Here is a 20,783-nt window from a genome sequence, read left to right as displayed (position 1 = left end):
TTTGCAGAATAAACACAAATCTTATTCTTTTAGAATCAGCCGGATGATGGGTGGACTCATGGTCAGTTTAGGTGGAGGGAATTTCTGACTCTTCCATCAGTTCCTTAGGCTCCCCATATTAATAGGTGAGCAGTGTTCTCTCTTTCCTCCATTTTTGGCAAACTCAATTAAAAGACTATCAGTCTCAAAATCAACCTCTTATTAAAATACAAGTATAAAAGGACAGAAACAGCACCAGTGATTTGGTTTCCTTATCATTTAATAACAAAATTATATATTGAAAACAAAATACAACAGCGCCAAGCACAGGTGTTGTGGAAAAGCCTGTCTTGGTGGTGGTGTCCAGCAATTTTAAGCACTGGAGAAAAGACTGAACTAAAATTAAGAATATCATGGCTGTCAGTATGTACTCTTTCCCAGATTAGTGACGTGAAAGTTTTGATAAAACAGGTGTCTAGAAATTTAAGTTTCAGACTTCAGAAAAACCTTCTCCTATTAGCCATTTATTGAACATTACCATTTATTTCCATTGTTATTCATTGCCATGGAGCCCAATTATTTGTTTTCTTATTCACATTTAGTCTGCATTATCACAAATAAAATAAAGACCACAAGGATGTCATTACCCTTCAGCATTTCCCAATGCATAATTCCTAATTTGCATTAAATCCTTGAAGAAATGTACACTGCAGTGAATGACATGTCCTTCTGTAATAAGTACTGTAAATAATGAAATAATCTTTAGCTCAGTATACACACACAAAACTACACATACAGTTAAATTGACCAAGATGCTTTTATATATCTTAGGTGTACGATATTCAATATGCTTAGCATACATTATTTGAGAGGAGTATAATCTTTGATCATAAGACAGTAGTTTAAGAAGAAATAACTTCTATAATTTCACTTATCTATTTAAGTGACCTAGAAATCTTATGCACCATCACTGATGGGAAAGGCTAAATAATCAATGCTGCTGATACTTAGTGTAGCTCTCAAAGGCCTAAAACCTTTCTCAAAAACCAGTATTTGAAACCTGTCATTTTAGAAACAAAACAAAACAAAAAACCTTACAACTCTTAACTATTTTTACTCAAGTACAGGAGAGCTTTGAAACAATTTCCTCTAAGCACTCAAAGAAAATTAATTTTAAAAGAGGGGGCCATGAGAAGGACTTTAATTTCTAAGAATACCCTGAGAGGTAACTTTGTATGAAGAGAATGTCTGAGTATCTCTAAAAACTAAGGGGAGAAAAAAGTAATTAAAAATGTTGTGTTCCACAAACTGAGCAGAGCATAAAAATGACTCAAAAGGGGAAATTTAATGAAAAGATTAAAAAACTGAAAGCAAATTAATTGATTAAAACACAAAGACATACACGTACACATTGCATGAAGTCATTCAACATTACATGCTGGCTGGCTTTGTATTTTCTTTTAAAATATAATCATAACTTCTTAATGCATAAAACAATAAAGCTCTCAATAATAATCATGAAAAATTCTAATCAAATTTCACTCTAGAGTTAGTTAGTAATCTGCTAGCATATTAGGCCTGAATAAATGTTATGTTAAACCAGGAATCAACGCATGCTATTTTCCATAACAGGAGCCATATAAATTACAAGCTCTTCCATGTTTTTTTAACTAGATTTGGTACACTTAAAAATAAGCAGTATTCTCCATCCAGAGTACTCTAATGCAACTGATTTTATATCTTTTAGAATTTATAATTCATCCTAATGCTCAATCCTTAAAAAAACAAAAACAAAAAACCACAATAGGATCTGCAATTGCTACTTACTATCTTATCTTGCACAGTAAAATTGTGAGCATTTGCTAGGTTTCTAAATCCATAGGTTTTGCTCTGAGGTTTCAGAAAGAAGCAACTTTATTTTCTTTTGGTTATTACATATGATTTTAGCTTACAGATTATTAATTTTTAACACTAACATCTCGCTATATTGAGTTGTCCTATTTATCTCAAAGGTAGACTTTATGTATTACCATTACAAAAAAATAACTATTTGCATAATACTTTATGATTTTACATCTATTACAAACACATCACAGGGAGCCTGAGGATGCATTCAGCAGCTTGTCATTCACCACTTCAAGACCCTTCAGAACCAAACAAGGGGGAGGGTGACATTTTGCTAATGGCAGAAGTAAAGAAATGAATATAAATAACAAACCTTGAAGTTTTAAAAAATGCAAACAAAAATATGATCCACATGCATAAACAAGATAGTTTTAATTTGTAAAAGTCCAGGTAAGGATGTGTCTTGTTATGATACCCTTTTAAATCATCTAAAACTGTGCTCCAAAAATAAAGCAAATTGCCATCTTGTTGAATTTTATAAATTAATATGTTAAAATTTGATTGTACCTCTTTACAGAATTCAGCTTTTCCTCAGCTTTGTGAAATAATCTGAGCATCATTTCTTTATTACTACAGATTTAACCCTATAAATATGCATAGTAAGAATGTTTAAGAGGGAAATAATAATGATCCAACATGTTTAGAAATCATGTTGTTTCATAATTTCTTGGTAAAACAATTACAAAGAAAAGTGTTTAAAGCTTCTGTATTTTCTTCCATAACCACCAGTCCAGATAAAAAAAAAAAAAAATACTGAAAGCTCAGTTATGACATCTCCAGTCTAAATGCTCATAGCACTTGAAGCTTTTTGTAAACAATATGCCTCTATACTACATACATATCCCTTGAACCACCATCTACTTAATTTAACATTTTTAAATGTAGTTTCAAATGCAGCGTAACACCATCTTACACACACACACAGAGGAGTGTGCAGAAAAGGAAGGAGGTGGAGAGCAAGAAATGGAGCACGTTGTTGTTTTTCATTCATGCAGTATAGTGATGTCAGTGTCTGCAGCAGCAGCAGCGGCCGCGGCGGCAGGAACCTTGACCTGTGGAGGCTAAAATCCACTGAAGTCAGAACCTCACAGAATTCAAAAGAAACTGAGTAGATAATGTTTGAAAAAAATGTTCAAATGTTCACAGAACGGATTTTAAATGGCTAAACAGAATAGATTAGTTGCAGTTTTAATATGGGTAGAGAGGAGCAAGGCGGGATGTGGAGAAGTAACATAAAGGTAATATAATCAAGGAACTGGGGGCTCAAGAGCCTGCATTCAAAATCCCTTAAATGTAAGAAACTGATAAAACCACCTGGTGTTAAAAACAGCAGAAAAGCCTCTTCTATTCCCAATACAAGCTCTCTAGTGATGCAAATCTGTCTGCTGCACAACCAGACTCAGGGAAGTGTTTTCATCATGATTACATTAAAATTGCATTAAACTCAGATATGCCACACTACAACAAAGGGGATAGTTTAAGCCTGATCACAAATTTCATTAAAACTACTTTATGATGGACCATGTAATTCTTAAGCAATTAAGGCTTTTGAAGGATGCAGAAAAACAAGTTGTACTATGACGTGTTGTAAGATGTTAGTGTTTATCAACAAAAGGGGAGGAGGCACTAGATGGCCATTATATTGTTGCAGCAACTACTCTTACTTTGCCCACAAAACCCTCTGTACAGTCCGAAATGCTTATTCTATGGCTGTCACATTAGTCCCTAAAAGAAAATCCCAAAACTCAATCTACGCACTGTTGAAGTTAAATCACTCAAAAATTTCTCTAACTGCTGCCTTCTATTCGTCTTTTACCTCTCATTTCATATAGCTCCAGAAAATGTGCAAGGGAGCTGCATATGGCATTAATCTGTTAGAAAATGGTGGCCTTTTCTATAAAATACAGCCAAAGATGTGTGTTCAGTTGTGGTCATTATTAGGGCGATCACGTTGTTTTCATTCATTCATTCAGGATTTGCTGGAGGATGTCAGTTTCTGCAGCAGCTGGCTTGACCTGGGGGAGGAGTGGGGGAGTAAATTCCTCCTGGCGCATACAGATTACAGGAGGTATTTCTTGGTGCTCATGTACACATACCACTGCACTACATCCTACTCTGCCACACCATCAAGTGGTCTGAAAACAAGTGCCTTAGCAACATGCTAATTACCAGCCAGAAATATTAAAAAAACACCACCACCAAAACTGCAATCCATCATAACATAATCACTTTCTCCAAGTCTTTCATTAAAAAGCTCCATTAAAAAAATTTTTTTTCCACATACCACATCAACGTACAGAGCTCCACAGTGTTTCCCTTCCAAGCAGAGAGTTCCCCACTCGGTATGATCAGTTGTCTCCACAATGCTGCTGCTGCAGCAGGATCTGTAGCTCTAGCCTGGTATCTAATTATATTAGCTACTCCTTATGAGCTTTAAGTCCCTGTTTTGGCTAATCTTCCTTTTCTCCCCCAGGACCCAACTAGATCATGCACTGTCCCCAGACATAAACAAAACCAAACCAAAACACAAAACATTAAGGGAAACCGACAGCATCCACTAGCTCACCATTACCTTTGACACCTAACAAAAAAGAAACTTGAGATCCTTTAACAGCTCAACTGAACTGTTAAGTGTACTTAAAAATGGAAGGAAAAAGTGAGCACACTCCACAAATAGGTCTTTAGAAATTTACCATGAAAATCTTGAGTTGGGCACAGACGATTTTCAGCGAAGTACGGCTCTGATGCATATGACTATATAAAGTAGAAAAAAAGAGACCAAAAAAAAAAAAAAAACCCCACCAAAACACTATACACTTCAATTGCATATCCAAAACTGTCTCTTCTACACATCCAACAGATATCCTCATAACTAATGCCATCACCCTTCCAAAACAGAAGAAATATATATATATCCCAGTAGTCACAGACACGTTAGGAACTTTGTAGGAAAGCACAAAGAGGCTGTGGATTACAACCACCACCTTATCGGCTGCCAGAGTTTGTGTGCGTGTATTTTTAAGTGTTTCGCCCAGCTCCTCCTTCCCCCGCTACCAACAGCAAACACATGAGTGAGCTAATCAGCTCACAAACTGAAAAACCTTTCGATGCAGGCGAGTGATGGAAGATAAAATCTGAGGGGCGGCATGTGGGTCAAATAAAAGTTGCTTTGCAGTTCGCTCCTCCAAGCCCCGCAGCGACCGCAGGGAGGTGAGATTCCCAAAGCCACTTTCACACCTTCGATAATGCACTAGCAAAGAGAAGCCCGGAGAGGCTGAAGTTTCCACGGAGGGAACCGTCGGGGAAGACGCAGCCCGGGAGGACGGAAGGGTTGGGCTCGCTACCTCTGCACACGGGCGAGCCGGGGCTCCGTCTCTCAGGTGAGTTGCTCCTCCGGTGGTTCTCGGGGGACCGTCTCGGGCGGCCCTTGGCCCGCGGCGCCTGCTCGGTAGGGGCCGCGGCCGTGGCGGGCGGCAGCGTCGGGCTGGGCGGGCTGGGGCCGCGGGCCGCGCTGGGGCCCGGGAGGTTGCCCAGCGAGGCGGCGGCGGCGGCGGCGGGTGGGCGCGTGGGACTGTGCTGGCTGCCCCGCAGGAGCTGGTAGGGCACCGTGGCGCGGATGGGCTGCAGCAGCCGGCCGGCTCCCGCAGCCGGGGCGCAACCCACGCCGCCGCCGCCCGCACCGTTCCCGTTGCCGGCGGAGGGGGCGGCGGGCGGGGAGCCCGCGGCGCTGCGCCGCATCCTCTGCGGCGGGGGATGAGGGGTCTGAGAGGAACTGGAGGAGGAGGCAGTGGACATGGTGGCTCCGAGGGCCCGGGACGACGCCGGCCGACACGGAGGCGCAGAGCGGGAGGCGCGCGAGCGTGTGGGAGCCGGCGCGATAGTGCGTGCGAGTGTGTAAGGGGGAGGGGCGGGGGTATCGGGGAGGAGGAGGAGTCTCTCGGCTCCCCCTTCCCAACGCGCACCCCCGCCGCCTCGGCGAGGGGGGGAGGGGAAGGCTGCAAAAACAAACGCCCAACGGCCCCAACCGGCGGGCCGTGCTCGGTGTGGCGGTCACGGCTGGGGCCGCGAGGAGCCCGGAGCCGCCGCCGCCCCGGGCATCGCGCTGACAGGGGAGTGGGGCAACAGTCCGGATCACGCAGCCTCGGGGCCGCTCGCTGCCTCGCAGGGCTGCACGCGCGGGATCGCCCGGCAACTGCAGGGAGGGCCCAGACCCCTGCCTCTGGGGATCGGGACAGGAGGAAAGGGCCTCGAGGTGTCTGGCTCTCCGCGGATCCCGCGCCACCGCAAACACCGCCGCCGCCGCCTCCGCCTGCTCCTCACTCCAAATGGCAACTGATTTCCCCACCCGCACCCCGCCCCCGGCACCGCCTCCCCGGCGCTCGGACCCGGCAGCTGCCGCAACGAGCATTCCCATTGGCTCCGCCGCTCTCCACCAGAACTCGAGTGATTGGTTGAGGAATAGGAGTGAGAGGAGCACTTGCCAATGAGAGTGGTGCGTGCTACTTTGGAGGCGGGGCGTGAGGTAGTGGAAGAGTGAGGAGGGGGCTGGCTGTGCGCGCAGGGAGAGGCGTGAGAGTTGACAGCCTTTGAGGTGAGAGCCAGAGTTTGATTGGGCTGCCGTAGGAAAGTGGGTCCGTGCGTGTCCTGCGCGTGCCCCGACACCCAAAGACACACGCACACCCCGGTAAGCCAGTTGCGAGGGCTCCACCCTCCTGTGCCGATTGTACAACTTTAGATAGACGACACTTAAGGCTAACTTTACTTTGCAAGTACACCTGTTCTGTTGGGACGTTTTAGAGTTGGAACCAGAAGAACCCATCCCTTCCCCTCTAACTTTAGTAATCTGAGTTTTTGTGGCAGCTAGACTAATGGATCAAAAGAACCTCAAGGCATCAGAAGCAAAGTCTAGAAGCTGGACTAAACCAGGGGCCAATATTTTTATAAAAGTCTATCCTTAGATTTGTAGTTATACAGTGAAAAGAGAATCCATCTTAGGTTCCAAGACAGTAACTGAATTGCAAGGGTTAACAAGGAATTGTACATCATTACACCATCAGTTAGATATATTAATGGAGGGCACCCTGTTGCCTTTCCCCAGAAGCAGATGGCCTCTTGGGAGAAATAAATACCAGACTTAATGTAACAATCCACTGTGGTAAATTTAGTTTTTATTCTGCAGTGAGACTGAATAGATAGGAAGATTTTGGATAACTATCAAAAACCTAAGTTTACCCCATAGTAAACCAACGTTTTAAACCTTATTCAGAAAAAAATAAATAAATAAACCTTATGCAGTAACAGTTAATTTAAGGGTCTACATCAGATACTCTCCATTAATTTCCATGAGATAATAAGAGAGAGAGAAGTGGGTTTTCAGATTGGTCTGCTCTTGGTGTCTGCCCACACTGACAAGCTTCCTGTGATTTTAGGCACTATATGCAGGGTTTAGTTTCACTTAGAGGAGCCATCCCTCTCTGCTTCCTTGTGCTCTCAGTCCAAAAAGCATACTAGCTTCTGTAAAAAGTAGATGAAACCCAATAAAAATTCAAGAATTGCATCCAGTACTTCCCATTAAGAACGGTGGTAGTTCCTCCCTTTATCACACACTAGAATAATAGCTAACATTTAATGAACATTCATCACGTGCCAGCCACTGGTCTAAGAATGTTTTATGTGTTAACTCATTTAGCTCTACTATAATCCACAAGGTAGATATGTTCTCAGCTAAAGCACAAAAAAGTTAAATGTCTTGCCTGAGATTACTTAGCTAGTAAGTGGGGAGCTAAGAATCCAACCTAGGGGAACTAACTTGAATCTGTGAGTAAGCCCTCTGTTCTAGCACATCACAGCTTAAAGCTGTGGAATACATGACTGGTAATTTACAACAGTCCATGAGTGTGAGATAAGTTCCATTAGTTCAAAAGAAATTTTACAAGTGAAGATATCCCACTACCTATATGTTTTTCTTTCCACAATAACATGTATTTTAGTTATACATACAGTAAATTCTCTTTTAAATTTGGTGTAATCTATTGAGTTAGTTTTTCCATCTAAAATTAAAGACTTCATTAATTAGGAAATTGCATTCTTTTATGAGGAAAAGGTAGCTTCTTTGCAATGACTTTTTTAGAATATCATAAAAATCTTGAAAGATTAAAATATATGAAGTTAAAAAAGCTAGTAAATTACTAAGTTGTTGATTTGATTACAGCATAGTTTCATTATAGAAATGTCCTCTCTGGCCACTCCTAAATATAAGTATGGAACAACCTCAACACATTAGATTACAATAATTCTAAATTTATACCAAGCCACAGTCATAATGATCAATACTTGATTTGGATCTAAAACCACATACCTAGCCATATTTTAAAGGCTTTCTATGTCTTTCAAATCTACCATAGCCAATTAAATCAGCCATCTAAAGCATATCTAAGCAACCCACACAGAGAACTACTATGACATTAAAATCCTATTTTCAGTTACTTATAAGTCATCATGACCTATTTGGATATTCAATCAGCTTCTCTTTGCTAAAGAAATCTTGATCGTCTCTTAAACTTTTATTCTCGCAAAATAAGTACTGATATTCATGTGTAAGGAATTCCGTCTCCAAACAAATAAAAAATGGGCTAAAATAAACTAAACCCTGCTTTCAAATATCCACTTGTTGAGTTCTTAATAATGTTTTATTCTTATCAAGAATGAGAGTAGGCTCTCAGGGCATAACAGAAACTTTAGGAAAATACTCTCCTCAGTAAATTGGAAAACCTTTAGAAGGAGGTGTGGATTGCTTGGCTAGCCGGGCACTGTTGTACTACTGTGCTAGCTATGGGATAGAAAGGTCCAGAGCAGATTATTTCTATTGGTTGAATATAAGTGGGACAATCTCTGCAAATTCTATAGGAGACTTAATGTTAGTAATGATCTCTTTCCTATGTTGCCCTGTCTAGAAGAAAACAACATTGAAAAAACAATTTGGTGGCATGGGAACCACCTTTGTTCCCAGTAGCCTTATGTCTTGGCTGTCTGTGGGACAGAAATCCACCATTAGCTCATTTGAGGTAAAGTTCTATTATATTTACTTCTTAGTTCATATACAGTAATGGACGTATTATGGATTAAATTTAAACTTGGAATCAGTGGCTACATATGATTAATATGCAGGCCCATGGGGAGAGAAAATGAGGTAAAGAAGCATTGGGCCTACTCAGCTATCAAGCCTCTCTTTTCTGGTTTCATCCAGGTTTGCCAGGCTGCACATCCAAGGTTCATCCAAATCTAAGAGGCAGGCCAGGCTGTCAGTATTAGCAATGAGGTCATGGCTGAGAGAGAACACTAAACAGATCTGCACTGATGTTCATCTTAAGCTGATTAAACTCTCTTGTAGGTGGATTCTTTATAGCAACAACAAAAAAAGCCTTGCCTGAATTTTTGTCCCTGGCAGATGCTTACAGTAATACTCCTTACTGCTTGTGACAGCCTACGTGCACCTTTGCACTAGGGGTTCCCTCTGCCTGAAAAGTTCTTGCCCCAGATACCCACGTGGCTTGCTCCCTCATTTCCACCAGCTCTTGACTCCGATGTCACCACCTTCATGACGAGAGCTTTTCTGAAAACCCTTGTTAAAATTGCAAGCACCCCTAGGCATTTTCAATTCTCTATCCTACATTCTTTCCCCCAGAAAACCTATCACAATCCAACCTATTATATATTATAGTTATTTTGTGTTCTGTCCGTCTAGAATGTAAGAGCTGTGAAAGCAAGACTTTTTATTTTATAACTGCTGAATCTTCACAACAGTGCTTGGTACATGGTAGACAATCAATATTTGCTCAATATTGTTGAAAGAGTAGCAAATTTTTACCAGTGCTTGTTGAACCAAAACTGTGCCTTTTATCAGAAAAATATATATAACCATGGGTAGATCTGCTGAAAAGACATAGCCACAGAGTGGAAAAATGTTCCATGTGGCTCCTATAAACCATACAGATATTTGCATTGGAGTTGGGTGTTCAAAAAAAGAGCATATCTTGTGTTCTGGTCCTGAAACAGGCAAAGTGAAAAGTATTAGTCCTATTGGATATTGGGGGCTCATCAGGGGTTGGAAATGGACAGTGAAATTGGTGATAGAGAAACAGGTAGTTGAAATTTGCAGGAAAAAAAATAACCAAGTGAAATTGACAGAGAAGCACAGTTGAGGACAGTTAGGGAATGACATCTGCTGATTTCTAGTCGGTTCTCTCTCACTGTTAGGAACAGTTATTCCCAAGAGGCCTGTATAAAGGAACTGAAAAAAAATTGTATTTAAGTAGAAAGTAACATTTCATGTAAATAATAAAATTTTTGCTTTCTTTGTCCCTAGCTTTATTGAGATATAATGATATAAGATTGTATAAGTCTAAGGCGTACAATGTAATGATTTTGCACTCTATAGGTCTGTAGTGCAAGATTAACACAATAAGATTATTTAACATCCCTTACTTCACATAGTTACATTTGTGTGTGTGGTGAGAACTTTTAAAATCTATTTTTGTAGCAACTTTCAAATATACAATATAGTATTGTTAACTACAGTAACCTCACTGTACATTATAGCTCCAGAATTTATTCATTTTATAATTGGAAGTCTGTATCTTTTGACCACCTTCACCAATTTTCCTCACTCCCCACCCCCTGCCCCTGGTGACCACCAATCTGTTCTCTGTTTGATAAGTTTTGGGGTTTTTTGTTTTTTTTATTTAAGATTCCACATATAAGTGAGAATGTATAGTATTTGTCTTTCTGCATCTGACCTATTTCACTTAGCAAAATACCCTCAAGTTTCATCCATGTAATTACAAATGGCAGGATTTTTTTTTCTTTTTTATGACTAAATAGTATTACATTGTATTATATATATTTTATATACATTTCCATGTCTTGGCTATTGTAAATAATGCTGCAATGAACATGGGATTGCAAATACCTCTTTGAGATACTCATTTCATTTTCTTTGCATATATATCCAAAAGTGGCATTTACATAGTAGTTCTACTTTTAACTTTCTGAGGAATTTCTGTACCGTTTTCCATAGTGGCTGTACCACTCTACATTTTCACCAACAGTGCTCAAGCGTTCCCTTCTCTCACCTCACCCGCCCTTGACTTTTGTGAAAAAGAAATTCTAACAAGTGTGAGGTGATATCTCATTGTGGTTTTGATTTGCATTTCCCTGATGATTAACGATGTTGAGCATCTCTTCATGTACCTAATGACCATGTGAATATGTTTTTTGGAAAAAGTCTCTGTTTAGGTCCTTTGCCCATTTCCTTTGCCATGCAGAAGGCTTTTTAGTTTAATGTAGTTCCACTTCGTTTGTTTTGCTTTTGTTTCTTGTACTTTGGGCGTCATATCCATAAAACCCTTGCTAAGACCAATGGCAGGGAGCTTTTTCCCTCTGTTTTGTTTCTAAAAGAAGTTCAAAAGAAGCAGTAGATATAGTGTACATTTTATTTTTAAAGAGTATGTAATTATTCCTACAAGGATAGAAAACAGTGATGAGGACCCCCAGTTTTTCAGCTTTCATTTCCTCAGCAATTTCTATACCCAACTATGATGCCGGGGCATATTCCCTAAGCTGATATACAAGTTGACTTTTATCATTTAACTAAAAGACTATATTGTACAAAGCCAGGACATTCAGAGGCTAAAGATGTGGGGACCAAAGAAACTGCAAATATTCTCTTTCCATGCTGTGGCATTCCATTTGTTTTACTTCCAAACATGGTGTCAACAATGCATTAAGCAGTAGTAGTCCTGTGAAGAGAGTATGCTTGATTATCATAGTGTTATTTTTTTATGAGACTTTAGAGTGATCAAAATGTGTTGTGGGTTAATTTCCTGTTATGTGTCTGAATTTTACTTTTTACTACATTAGTGAGTTGAGGAACTGTTGTTAAGGTGCAATCAATTCATCAGCAGTGCTTGACAAGAGAAGTTTCTTGTTATTTAAGTTTTTTGTAGCACACAATTTTCGGTGTCCTACTCCACATCCTGTTGAAAAGGCCTGTACTAATACATTTAATAGGCCTATATGAAGGTTTAATAGCACATCAATAGCAGCAGGCTTCATCAAGTTCCTTATTAAATGTCTTCAGAGTGTCAGACATTGTTGTATACTCTGTAGGGCACACTGGTTCTCACACTGGTAAATTGTGGTCTGTCAGAGGCAAAAAGCTATGTCTACAAATCAAGGTAAAAATGATGTCTAGACATGTCTTCGAGAGGAGAGAGGTATAATATGGAAGTGATGGGAAGGAAAGACCTCTTTTGAGGAAAGACATCCGGAAGAAGAATATGAGGAAGCCTTGTCATTAGGAAGACACAGGATATGTTAGGAGACAATTGGACAGTCTACCCTGATTGATTGTTAATGAACGATAAACCTGGATCTGCTGATGACCGGCCATGGAGGTTGGTAGGCAAGGCTTGTACTTTATATAGAGTATGCAGTGAGGAGCTGTCAGATTCTTGAGTGGGTGGAGAGAACATGAGTGGAGCTGTGCTTCATGAAGAATGACGCAAGGACAGTTTCTAACCTGGATCGGAGACTGCACATGATTTAGATGATTTAGCAGACTTGGACAATAATCCATGTGAGTTTATGTAATGAGAGTTAGGGGAATGACAGAGGATGTTGAGAGGAGGAAAAGATGAAAGTGATGGACCTTCTTAACTGATAGACCTTGAAAGTAGGTCAGACAACTCCAAAGCTTCAGGATTGTAATGCTGGCAGGATAGTAGTGGCTTGAACAGGGCAGCCAGGAAAATGAGTAGGTTTGGTGAGAAGATAATTATGAATTCAGCTATAAATAAAAGAACCAGAGGCTATTCAAGTGGATGCAGTGTTTTCTTTGTCTTAGTAAGCTATAACTGACATACAGCATGGTATAAATTTAAGGTATACAGCATAAAGAGTGGATTTACATATAAGTATTTCAAAATGATTACCACAATAAGTTTGGTTAGTACTGACCATCTTTTATAGATACAAGAAGAAAAAAGAGGGAAAAAAATGTTTGACGGTAGTTTTTAAATGATAGCGAAGTTGAGAACAGCAGAGAGATGATTTTGGGGTATTTACGTATATGTGGTATTTGAAGCCCAGGGGCACAAATGAAGTTGACAGGGGAGAAAAGTGTAGAAATAAAGGACAAGAGGATCAAGAACAAAATTAACTAGAAAAGACTCTTTTCTGGCTGGAACCATGGAGGGTGCAGAAGAGAAGAAAAAGAAGGTTCCTGCTGTGCCAGAAACCCTTAAGAAGAAGCGAAGGAATTTCGCAGAGTTGAAGATCAAGCGTCTGAGGAAGAAGTTTGCTCAGAAGATGCTTCAAAAGGCAAGAAGGAAGCTTATCTGTGAAAAAGCTAAGCATTACCACAAGGAATGTAGGCAGATGTACAGCACTGAGAGCCGAATGGCGAGGATGGCAAGAAAAGCTGGCAACGTCTATGTACCTGCGGAACCCAAATTGGCATTTGTCATCAGGATCCAAGGTATCAGTGGTGTGAACCCAAAGGTTCGAAAGGTGTTGCAGCTTCCTCGCCTTCGCCAGATCTTCAGTGGCACCTTCGTTAAGCTCGACAAGACTTCAGTTAACAGACTAAGGATTGTGGAACCGTATATAGCTTGGGGGTACCCAGACCTGAAGTTGGTGAATGAACTGATCTACAAGCGTGGTTATGGCAAAATCAATAAGAAGGGAATTGCCCTGACAGATAACACATTGATTGCCCGATCTCTTGGTGAATATGGCATCATCTGCATGGAGGATCTGATTCACGCGATCTATACTGTTGGAAAACGTTTCAAAGAAGCAAAAAACTTTTTATGGCCCTCAAATTATCTTCTCCACGAGGGGGAATGAAGAAAAAGACCACCCATTTTGTAGAAGGTGGAGAGGCTAGCAACAGGGAAGACCAGATCAATAGGCTTATTAGAAGGATGCCCTAAGGTATCTACCATGATTATTTTTGTGATCTGGTCAGTTAATAAATGACTACTCTCAAATGGAGAAAAAAAAATTAACTAGAAAAGAAGGCAGAAAGGAAGCCCTCCTTAATAAAATGGAGAGTGTTTTGTGTTTCTGAAGATAAGTTAGGTGGGAGGGGGAGGAGAGAGAGAGGAGCTGACAGTATGTTCAGTTCTGCAAGAGGATTATTTTATCTTACCCCCCTTCTTTTTTCAATCATCTAAAACCATCCCCACAACTGTCTCTCCTGATACAACTCCAGTATATCCCTACCATCAAGTCTACAAACCTTTTGACATTTGGCCCAATTTTTCTTTCCCTTCTATTACAAGTGATGCATTTTCTGCTCTCCTACCAAAAACCATTTCCTCTACTTGTGATTTAAATTCCTCCCCTTCTTCCCCTCCCTCTTGTTCATCATCCAATGCTTGATTATTCCCAAATATGTATGAACAAGCTCCATTGGAACATTTTTAAAAAGCAGAATAAAGATTCTTGTTTTATCCCTTTCCATCTGCAGCCCTAATTCCCTGATCCCTTCAGAGCAATGCTTCTTGAGAACGTTGTCTACAAGTTAACTCTGATTTCCTGTTCAATGTGCTTTATTCTGGCTTCTACCCGCACATGCCACTGAAAACTGCTAATCAATGTTGTCAACAGCCTCCATATTGCCAGACCCAATCAATATTCCTTGGACCTCATCCTAATCTGACTTTTAGCGTTTTCAACATAGTTGGTCAGGCTCAACTTTTGACAAAAGATCTCTTCTATTGGAGTCTAACTGCAACTGCCTGGTCTGCCTTCTACTTCTCTCTTTTTCTTTCTTTCCTCCTTTCTTTTTGTTTCTTTTTGTTTGTTTGTTTCTTTCTTTTTTCTCCTACTTAATTTTTAAAAATTTTAATTCCAGTGTAGTTAACATATAGTGGTATATTAGTTTCAGATGTACAATGATTCAACAATTCTATACATTACTCAGTCCTCATTATGATAAGTGTATTCTTTAATCCCCATCACCTATTTCACCCATTCTCCCCGCTGACCTCCCCTCTGGTAACCATCCACTTGTTCTCTGTAGTGAAGAGTCTGTTTTTTTGGGGGGGGGTTTGTCTCTCTCCTTTTTTTTTAATTAGAGAGAGCTCATGCGAGCACACAAGCAGGGGGAGTGGCAGGCAGAGGGAGAAGTAGACTCCCCACCGAGCAAGGAGCCTGATACGGGACTTGATCCCAGGACCCTGAGATCACGACCTGAGCTGAAGGCAGATGCTTAACCATCTGAGCCACCCAGGTGCCCCGGGTTGTCTCTTCTTTTATCCTTTGTTTGCTGTTTTGTTTCTTAAATTCTACATATGAGTGAGATCACATGGTATTTGTCTTTCTCTGATGGATTTATTTCACTCAGCATTATACTCTCTAGCTCTATCCATGTTGCAGATGGCAAGATTTTGTTCTTTTTTAATGCTGAATAATATTCCATTGTACACACACACACACACACACACACACACACACACACACACACACTCTACACCTTCTTTATCCATTCCTCTGTCAATGGACACTTGGGCAGCTTCAATAGTTTTACTATTGTAAATAATGCTACAATAAACACAGGAGTGTATGTATCTTTTCAAATTAGTATTTTCATATTCTTTGGGTAAATACCCAGTAGTGTGATTACTGGATCATAGGGCAGTTCTGTTTTTTTTAATTTAATTTAATTTTATTATGTTATGTTAGTCACCAGGTAATTCTATTTTTAATTTTTTTGAGGAACATGAATACTGTCTTCCTCAGTGGCTGCACCAGTTTGCATTCCCACCAGCAATGCATGTAGGTTCTTTTTTCTCCATATCGTCGTCAACACTTGTTTCTTGAGTTTTTGATTTTAGCCACTCTGACAGGTGTGAGGTGATAGGTCACTGTAGTTTTGATTTGCATTTCCCTGACGTTGAGTGATGTTGAGCATCTTTCATGTGTCTGTTGGCCATCTCTATGTCTTCTTTGGAGAAATGTCTGTTCATGTCTTCTGCCCATTTTTTATTTGGATTATCTGTTTTTTGGGTGTTGAGTTTTATAAGTTCTTTATAGATTTTAGATACAACCCCTGATGGGATATGTCATTTGCAAATATCTTCTCCCATTCGGTAGATTGTCTTAGTGTTGTTGGTTGTTTCCTTTGCTGTGCAGAAGCTTTTTATTTTGATGTAGTCCCAATAGTTTATTTTTGCTTTTGTTTCCCTTGCCTCAGGAGACCTACCTAAAGAGATGTTGCTATGGCCAGTGTCAAAGAAATTACTGCCTGTCCTCTCCTCTAGGATTTTTATGGTTTCAGGTCTCACATTTAAGTCCTTAATCCATTTTGTGTTTACTTTTGTGTGTGGTGTACAAAAGTCCAGTTTCATCCTTTTTGCATGTAGCTGTCCAGTTTTCTCAACACCATTTGTTGAAGAGTTTGTCTTTTCCCATTGCATATTCTTGCCTCTTTCATCGAAGATTTATTGACCATATAATTGTGGGCTTGTTTCCGGGCTTTCTGTTCTGTTCTATTGACCTATGTGTCTATTTTTGTGCCAGTACCATACTGTTTTGATTATTATAGCTTTGTAATATAACTTGAAGTCTGGAATTGTGATGCTTCCAGCTTTGCTTTTCTTTTTCAAGATTGCTTTGGCCATTTGGGTCTTTTCTGATTCTTATCTGATTTTAGGGTTATTTGTTCAAGTTCTATGGATTATGCTCTTGGTATTTTGATAGGGAGTGCATTAAATCTGTGGATTGCTTTCGGTAGTAAAGACATTTTAACCATATTCTTCTAATCCATGAGCATGGAATGTCTTTCCACTTTTTTGTGTCATCTTCAATTTCTTTCATCAGTGTTTTATAATTTTCAGAGTATTGGTCTTTTACCTCTTTGGTTAAGCTTATTCCTAGGTGTTTTATTATTTTTGGTGCAATTGTAAACGGGATTGATTCTTTAATTTCTCTTTGCTGCTTCATTATTAGATGTATAGAAATGTTACGGATTGGGGCACCTGGGTGGCTCAACTGGTTAAACATCTGCCTTTGGCTTAGGTCGTGATCTCGGGGTCCTGAGAATGAGCCCTGCATTGGGCTCCCTGCTGGGCAGGGAGCCTGCTTCTCCCTCTGCCTCTGCCTCTCTCTCTCTCTCTCTCTCTCTCTCTCTCTCTGACTCTCATGAATAAATAAATAAAGCATTAAAAAAAAATGTTACGGATCTTTGTACATTGATTTTGTATCCTGTGACTTTACTGAATGCATTTATCAGTTCTAGTAGTAGTATTTTTGGTGGAGTCTTAAGAGTTTTCTATACATAGTATGTCCTCTGCAAATAGTGCAAGTTTTACTTCTTCTTTACCAATTTGGATGCCTTTTATTCCTTTTTCTTGTCTGATTGCTGTGGCTAGAACTTCCAGTATTATGTTGAATAAAAGTGGTGAGAGTGGACATTTTTGTCTTGTTCCTGACCTTACAGGAAAAGCTCTCAGTTTTTCCCCATTGAGTCTGGTGTGAGCTGTGGGTTTTTCATATAAGACTTGATTATGTTAAGGTATGTTCTCTCTAAACCTACTTTGTTGAGAGTTTTTATTATGAATCGATGTTGTACTTTGTCAAATGCTTTCTCTGCATCTATTGAAATGATCCTATGGTTTTTATCCTTTCTCTTATCGATGTGATGTATCACATTGATTGACTTGTGAAGATTGAACCACCCTTGCATCCTGGTAATAAATCTCACTTGATTATGGTTAACGATTTTTTTAACGTATTGTAGGACTTAGTTTGCCAGTATTTTGTTGAGGATTTTTGCATCTATGTTCATTAGAGAGACTGGCCTGTAGTTCTCTTTTTTTGTGGCATCTTTATCCAGTTTTGGTATCAAGAGTAATGCTGGCTTCATAGAATGAATTTGGAAGTTTTCCTTCCTCTTCTATTTTTGGAACAGTTTGAGAATAGATATAAACTCTTCTTTAAATGTTTGGTAGAATTCATCTGTGAAGCCATCTGGTCCTGAACTTTTGTTTGTTGGGAGTTTTTTGATTACTGATACAATTTCATTGCTGGTAATCTGTTCATGTTTTCTCTTTCTTCCTGCTTCAGTTTTAGTAGGTTATATGGCTCTAAGAATTTATCCATTTTTTTCTAGGTTGTCCAATTTGTTGGCATATAATTTTTCATAATCTTACAATCCTTTGTATTTCTGTGGTGTCTGTTGTTATTTCTCCTTTGGCATTTATGATTTTTGAGTCCTCCCTCGTTTGTTTGGTTTGGTTTGTTGGTGAGTCTGGCTAGAGGTTTACCAATTTTGTTGCTCTTTTCAAAGAACCAGCTCCTGGTGTCCTTGATCTGTTCTATCGTTATTTTTTTAGTGTCTATAATAGAAACCAAATCATTTATTTATTAAATCATTTATTTCTGCTCTAATCTTTGTTATTTCCTTCCTTCTGCTGGTTTGGGGTTTTGTTTGTTCTTTTTCTAGCTTCTTTAAGTGTAAGGTAAGATTGTTTATTTGAGATTTTTCTTGTTTCTTGATGTAGGCCTGTATTGCTATAAACTTCCCTCTTAGAACTGCTGTTGGTACATCCCAAAGATTTTGTACCATTGTGTTTTAATTTTCATTTTCCCCATGTACTTTTTGATTTCCTCTGTGATTTCTTGATTGACCCATTCATTAAGCAGCATGGTATTTAACCTCCTTGTATTTGTAGTCTTTCCAGATTTTTTCTTGTGGTTGACCTCTAGTTTCATAGTGTTGTGGTCAGGAAAGATGCATGGTATGACTTTGCTCTTTTTGAATTTGTTGAGACTTGTTTTGTGGCTTAATATGTGATCTATTTGAAGAACATTCTCTGTGCACTTGAAAAGAATGTGTGTTCTGCTGTTTTAGGATGGAATGTTCTGAATATATCTGTTAAATCCATCTGGTCTAGTGTGTCATTCGAAGTCACTGTTTCCTTGTTGATTTTCTGTTTGGATGATCAGTCCATTGATGTTAATGGGGTGTTAAAATCCCTTACTATTACTGTATTATTATCAATTCCTTTATGTTTGTTATTAACTGTTTTATGTACTTGGGTGCTCTTGTGTTGGGTCCATAAATATTTACAATTGTTATATCTTCTTGTTGGATTGTCCCATTTATTATTATATAGTGTCCTTCTTTGTCTCTTGTTACAGTCTTTAAGGACTATTTTGTCTGATAAAAGTATTGCTACCCCAGCTTTATTCTGACAGCCATTTGCATGATAAATGTTTCTCCATCCTTTCACTTTCAATCTGCATGTGTCTTTAAAGATTTTATTTAGGGGCGCCTGGGTGGCTCAGTTGGTTAAGCGACTGCCTTCGGCTCAGGTCATGATCCTGGAGTCCCGGGATCGAGTCCCGCATCGGGCTCCCGGCTCAGCGGGGAGCCTGCTTCTCCCTCTGACCTTCTCCCCTCTCATGCTGTTTCTCTCTCTCTCTCTCTCTCTCTCTCTCAAATAAATAAATAAAATCTTTAAAAAAAAAGATTTTATTTAGTTAGTTAGCTATTTAGAGTGAGCGAGCACGGCGGGTGGGGGCAGAGAGAGAATTTCAAGCAGACTCCCTGAGGAATGGGGAGCCCAATGCAGGGCTTGATTCCAGGGGAATTCCAGGGCTCATGACCTAGCCAAAATCAAGAGTTGGCCATTCAACCAACTGAGCCATGCAGGCACCCCTGCATGTATCTTTAGGTCTGAAATGAGTCTCTTGTAGGCAGCATATAGATGGGTTTGCTTTTTTACCCATTCATCACCCTATGTCTTTGATTGGAGTGTTAAATCCATTTACATTCAAAGTAATTATTGCTAAGTATGTATTTCTGCCTCCCACTTTTCTAACCAGTCTCGTTCAGTGTCCCTCAAGGGTTTTTCTTCCTCCAATCGCCTTTAAAAATCAGGCTCTATCTTCTGCTTTCTTCTTGGTGATCTCAAGCATTTCCATGACATTAAATACTCTAACATGCTGGCAACTCCCAAATTAATCTCTCCAGCCCAGACATTTCCTCCAAATTCAGTATTTTGCTGCCTATCTGATGTGTCAGATCTCCATGAATATCTGAAAGTAATGTATCTGAAATAGAACTAAACTCTTCATTTCTATATTCCTGCTTTCCCCTCTATCAAGAAGTTATACCTGTATTTTTTCCCACTTCCGTAAATGGTATTACCATCCACTCAGTTATTCTAAATAACATGACCTGAGCAATATTTTTGATTTCTTACTCTCCTTCCCTCCCTAACTCCAACCCATCAGCTTGTCCTCTCATTTGCTCCTCATAAATAGATGTCTAATCCATCCCCTTTTCTCCATGTTCTTTGCTACTACATTAGTCCACGAACTACCATCATCTCTTACCTAAGCTATTGCTACAGTTGCCAATGGGTCTTTCCACTTCTTCTCTTGCCTTCTTTAATTGATTCTCTGCTTATCAGTCAGGATAAACCTAGAAATATATTGGACCATGTTGTTTGCTGCTTAAATCAGTTAAATGTCTTCCAATAACTCTGCAATCAAATCCAAATTCCTTAAAATAGCTTCAAAGACCTTGCCTGTTCTAGCTTCAGCCTCCTTTCCCAGCCTAATCTTGCTCTGTTCTCTGCCTCACCTTTTAAGTTCCAGCCACAGTGGCCTCCTTTCACTTACTCCAAAACCTTACTACAGGGTCTTCACAAGGTTATCTTCAGCCTGAAACACTCCTTCCACATCCCTCACACTCCTCAGTTTCCCTGAGTGGCTTCCTCACATTCTTCATGGTTCAGTTTAAATGTCATGTCTTCACATTATCCTTTGAGTCCTCATCTATCACTAATAACCTATAATAATCTATCATTAAGCAAATCTGTTTC

General features: G+C 39.8%; 2 protein-coding genes across 2 annotated transcripts in view; one reads left to right on the top strand and one right to left on the bottom strand.

Annotated features, from left to right (window-relative positions):
- The window catches only part of GLCCI1 (glucocorticoid induced 1), a 103,063-nt gene extending 97,262 nt beyond the window's left edge, over positions 1-5,801 (bottom strand). The window contains exon 1 of the mRNA XM_027572953.2: positions 5,229-5,801. Within this exon, the coding sequence (XP_027428754.1) occupies positions 5,229-5,679 (451 nt within the window). The 5' untranslated portion in view covers positions 5,680-5,801. The remainder of the gene's footprint in view (positions 1-5,228) is intronic.
- Positions 5,802-13,130: 7,329 nt separating this feature from the next.
- LOC113910902 (60S ribosomal protein L7-like) lies at positions 13,131-13,791 on the top strand. Its single transcript, XM_035723171.1, has one exon. It carries the CDS (start codon positions 13,132-13,134, stop codon positions 13,789-13,791), a length of 660 nt encoding a protein of 219 aa, XP_035579064.1. The 5' UTR covers position 13,131.
- The last annotated feature ends 6,992 nt before the right edge of the window (positions 13,792-20,783 follow it).

The sequence above is a fragment of the Zalophus californianus genome, chromosome 12 (genome assembly GCF_009762305.2).
Source record: "Zalophus californianus isolate mZalCal1 chromosome 12, mZalCal1.pri.v2, whole genome shotgun sequence".
In the NCBI taxonomy this organism is placed as follows: Eukaryota; Metazoa; Chordata; class Mammalia; order Carnivora; family Otariidae; genus Zalophus; species Zalophus californianus.
The sequence above is the reverse complement of the archived record's forward strand: the minus strand, read 5'-3'. Positions and strand labels throughout refer to the sequence as shown.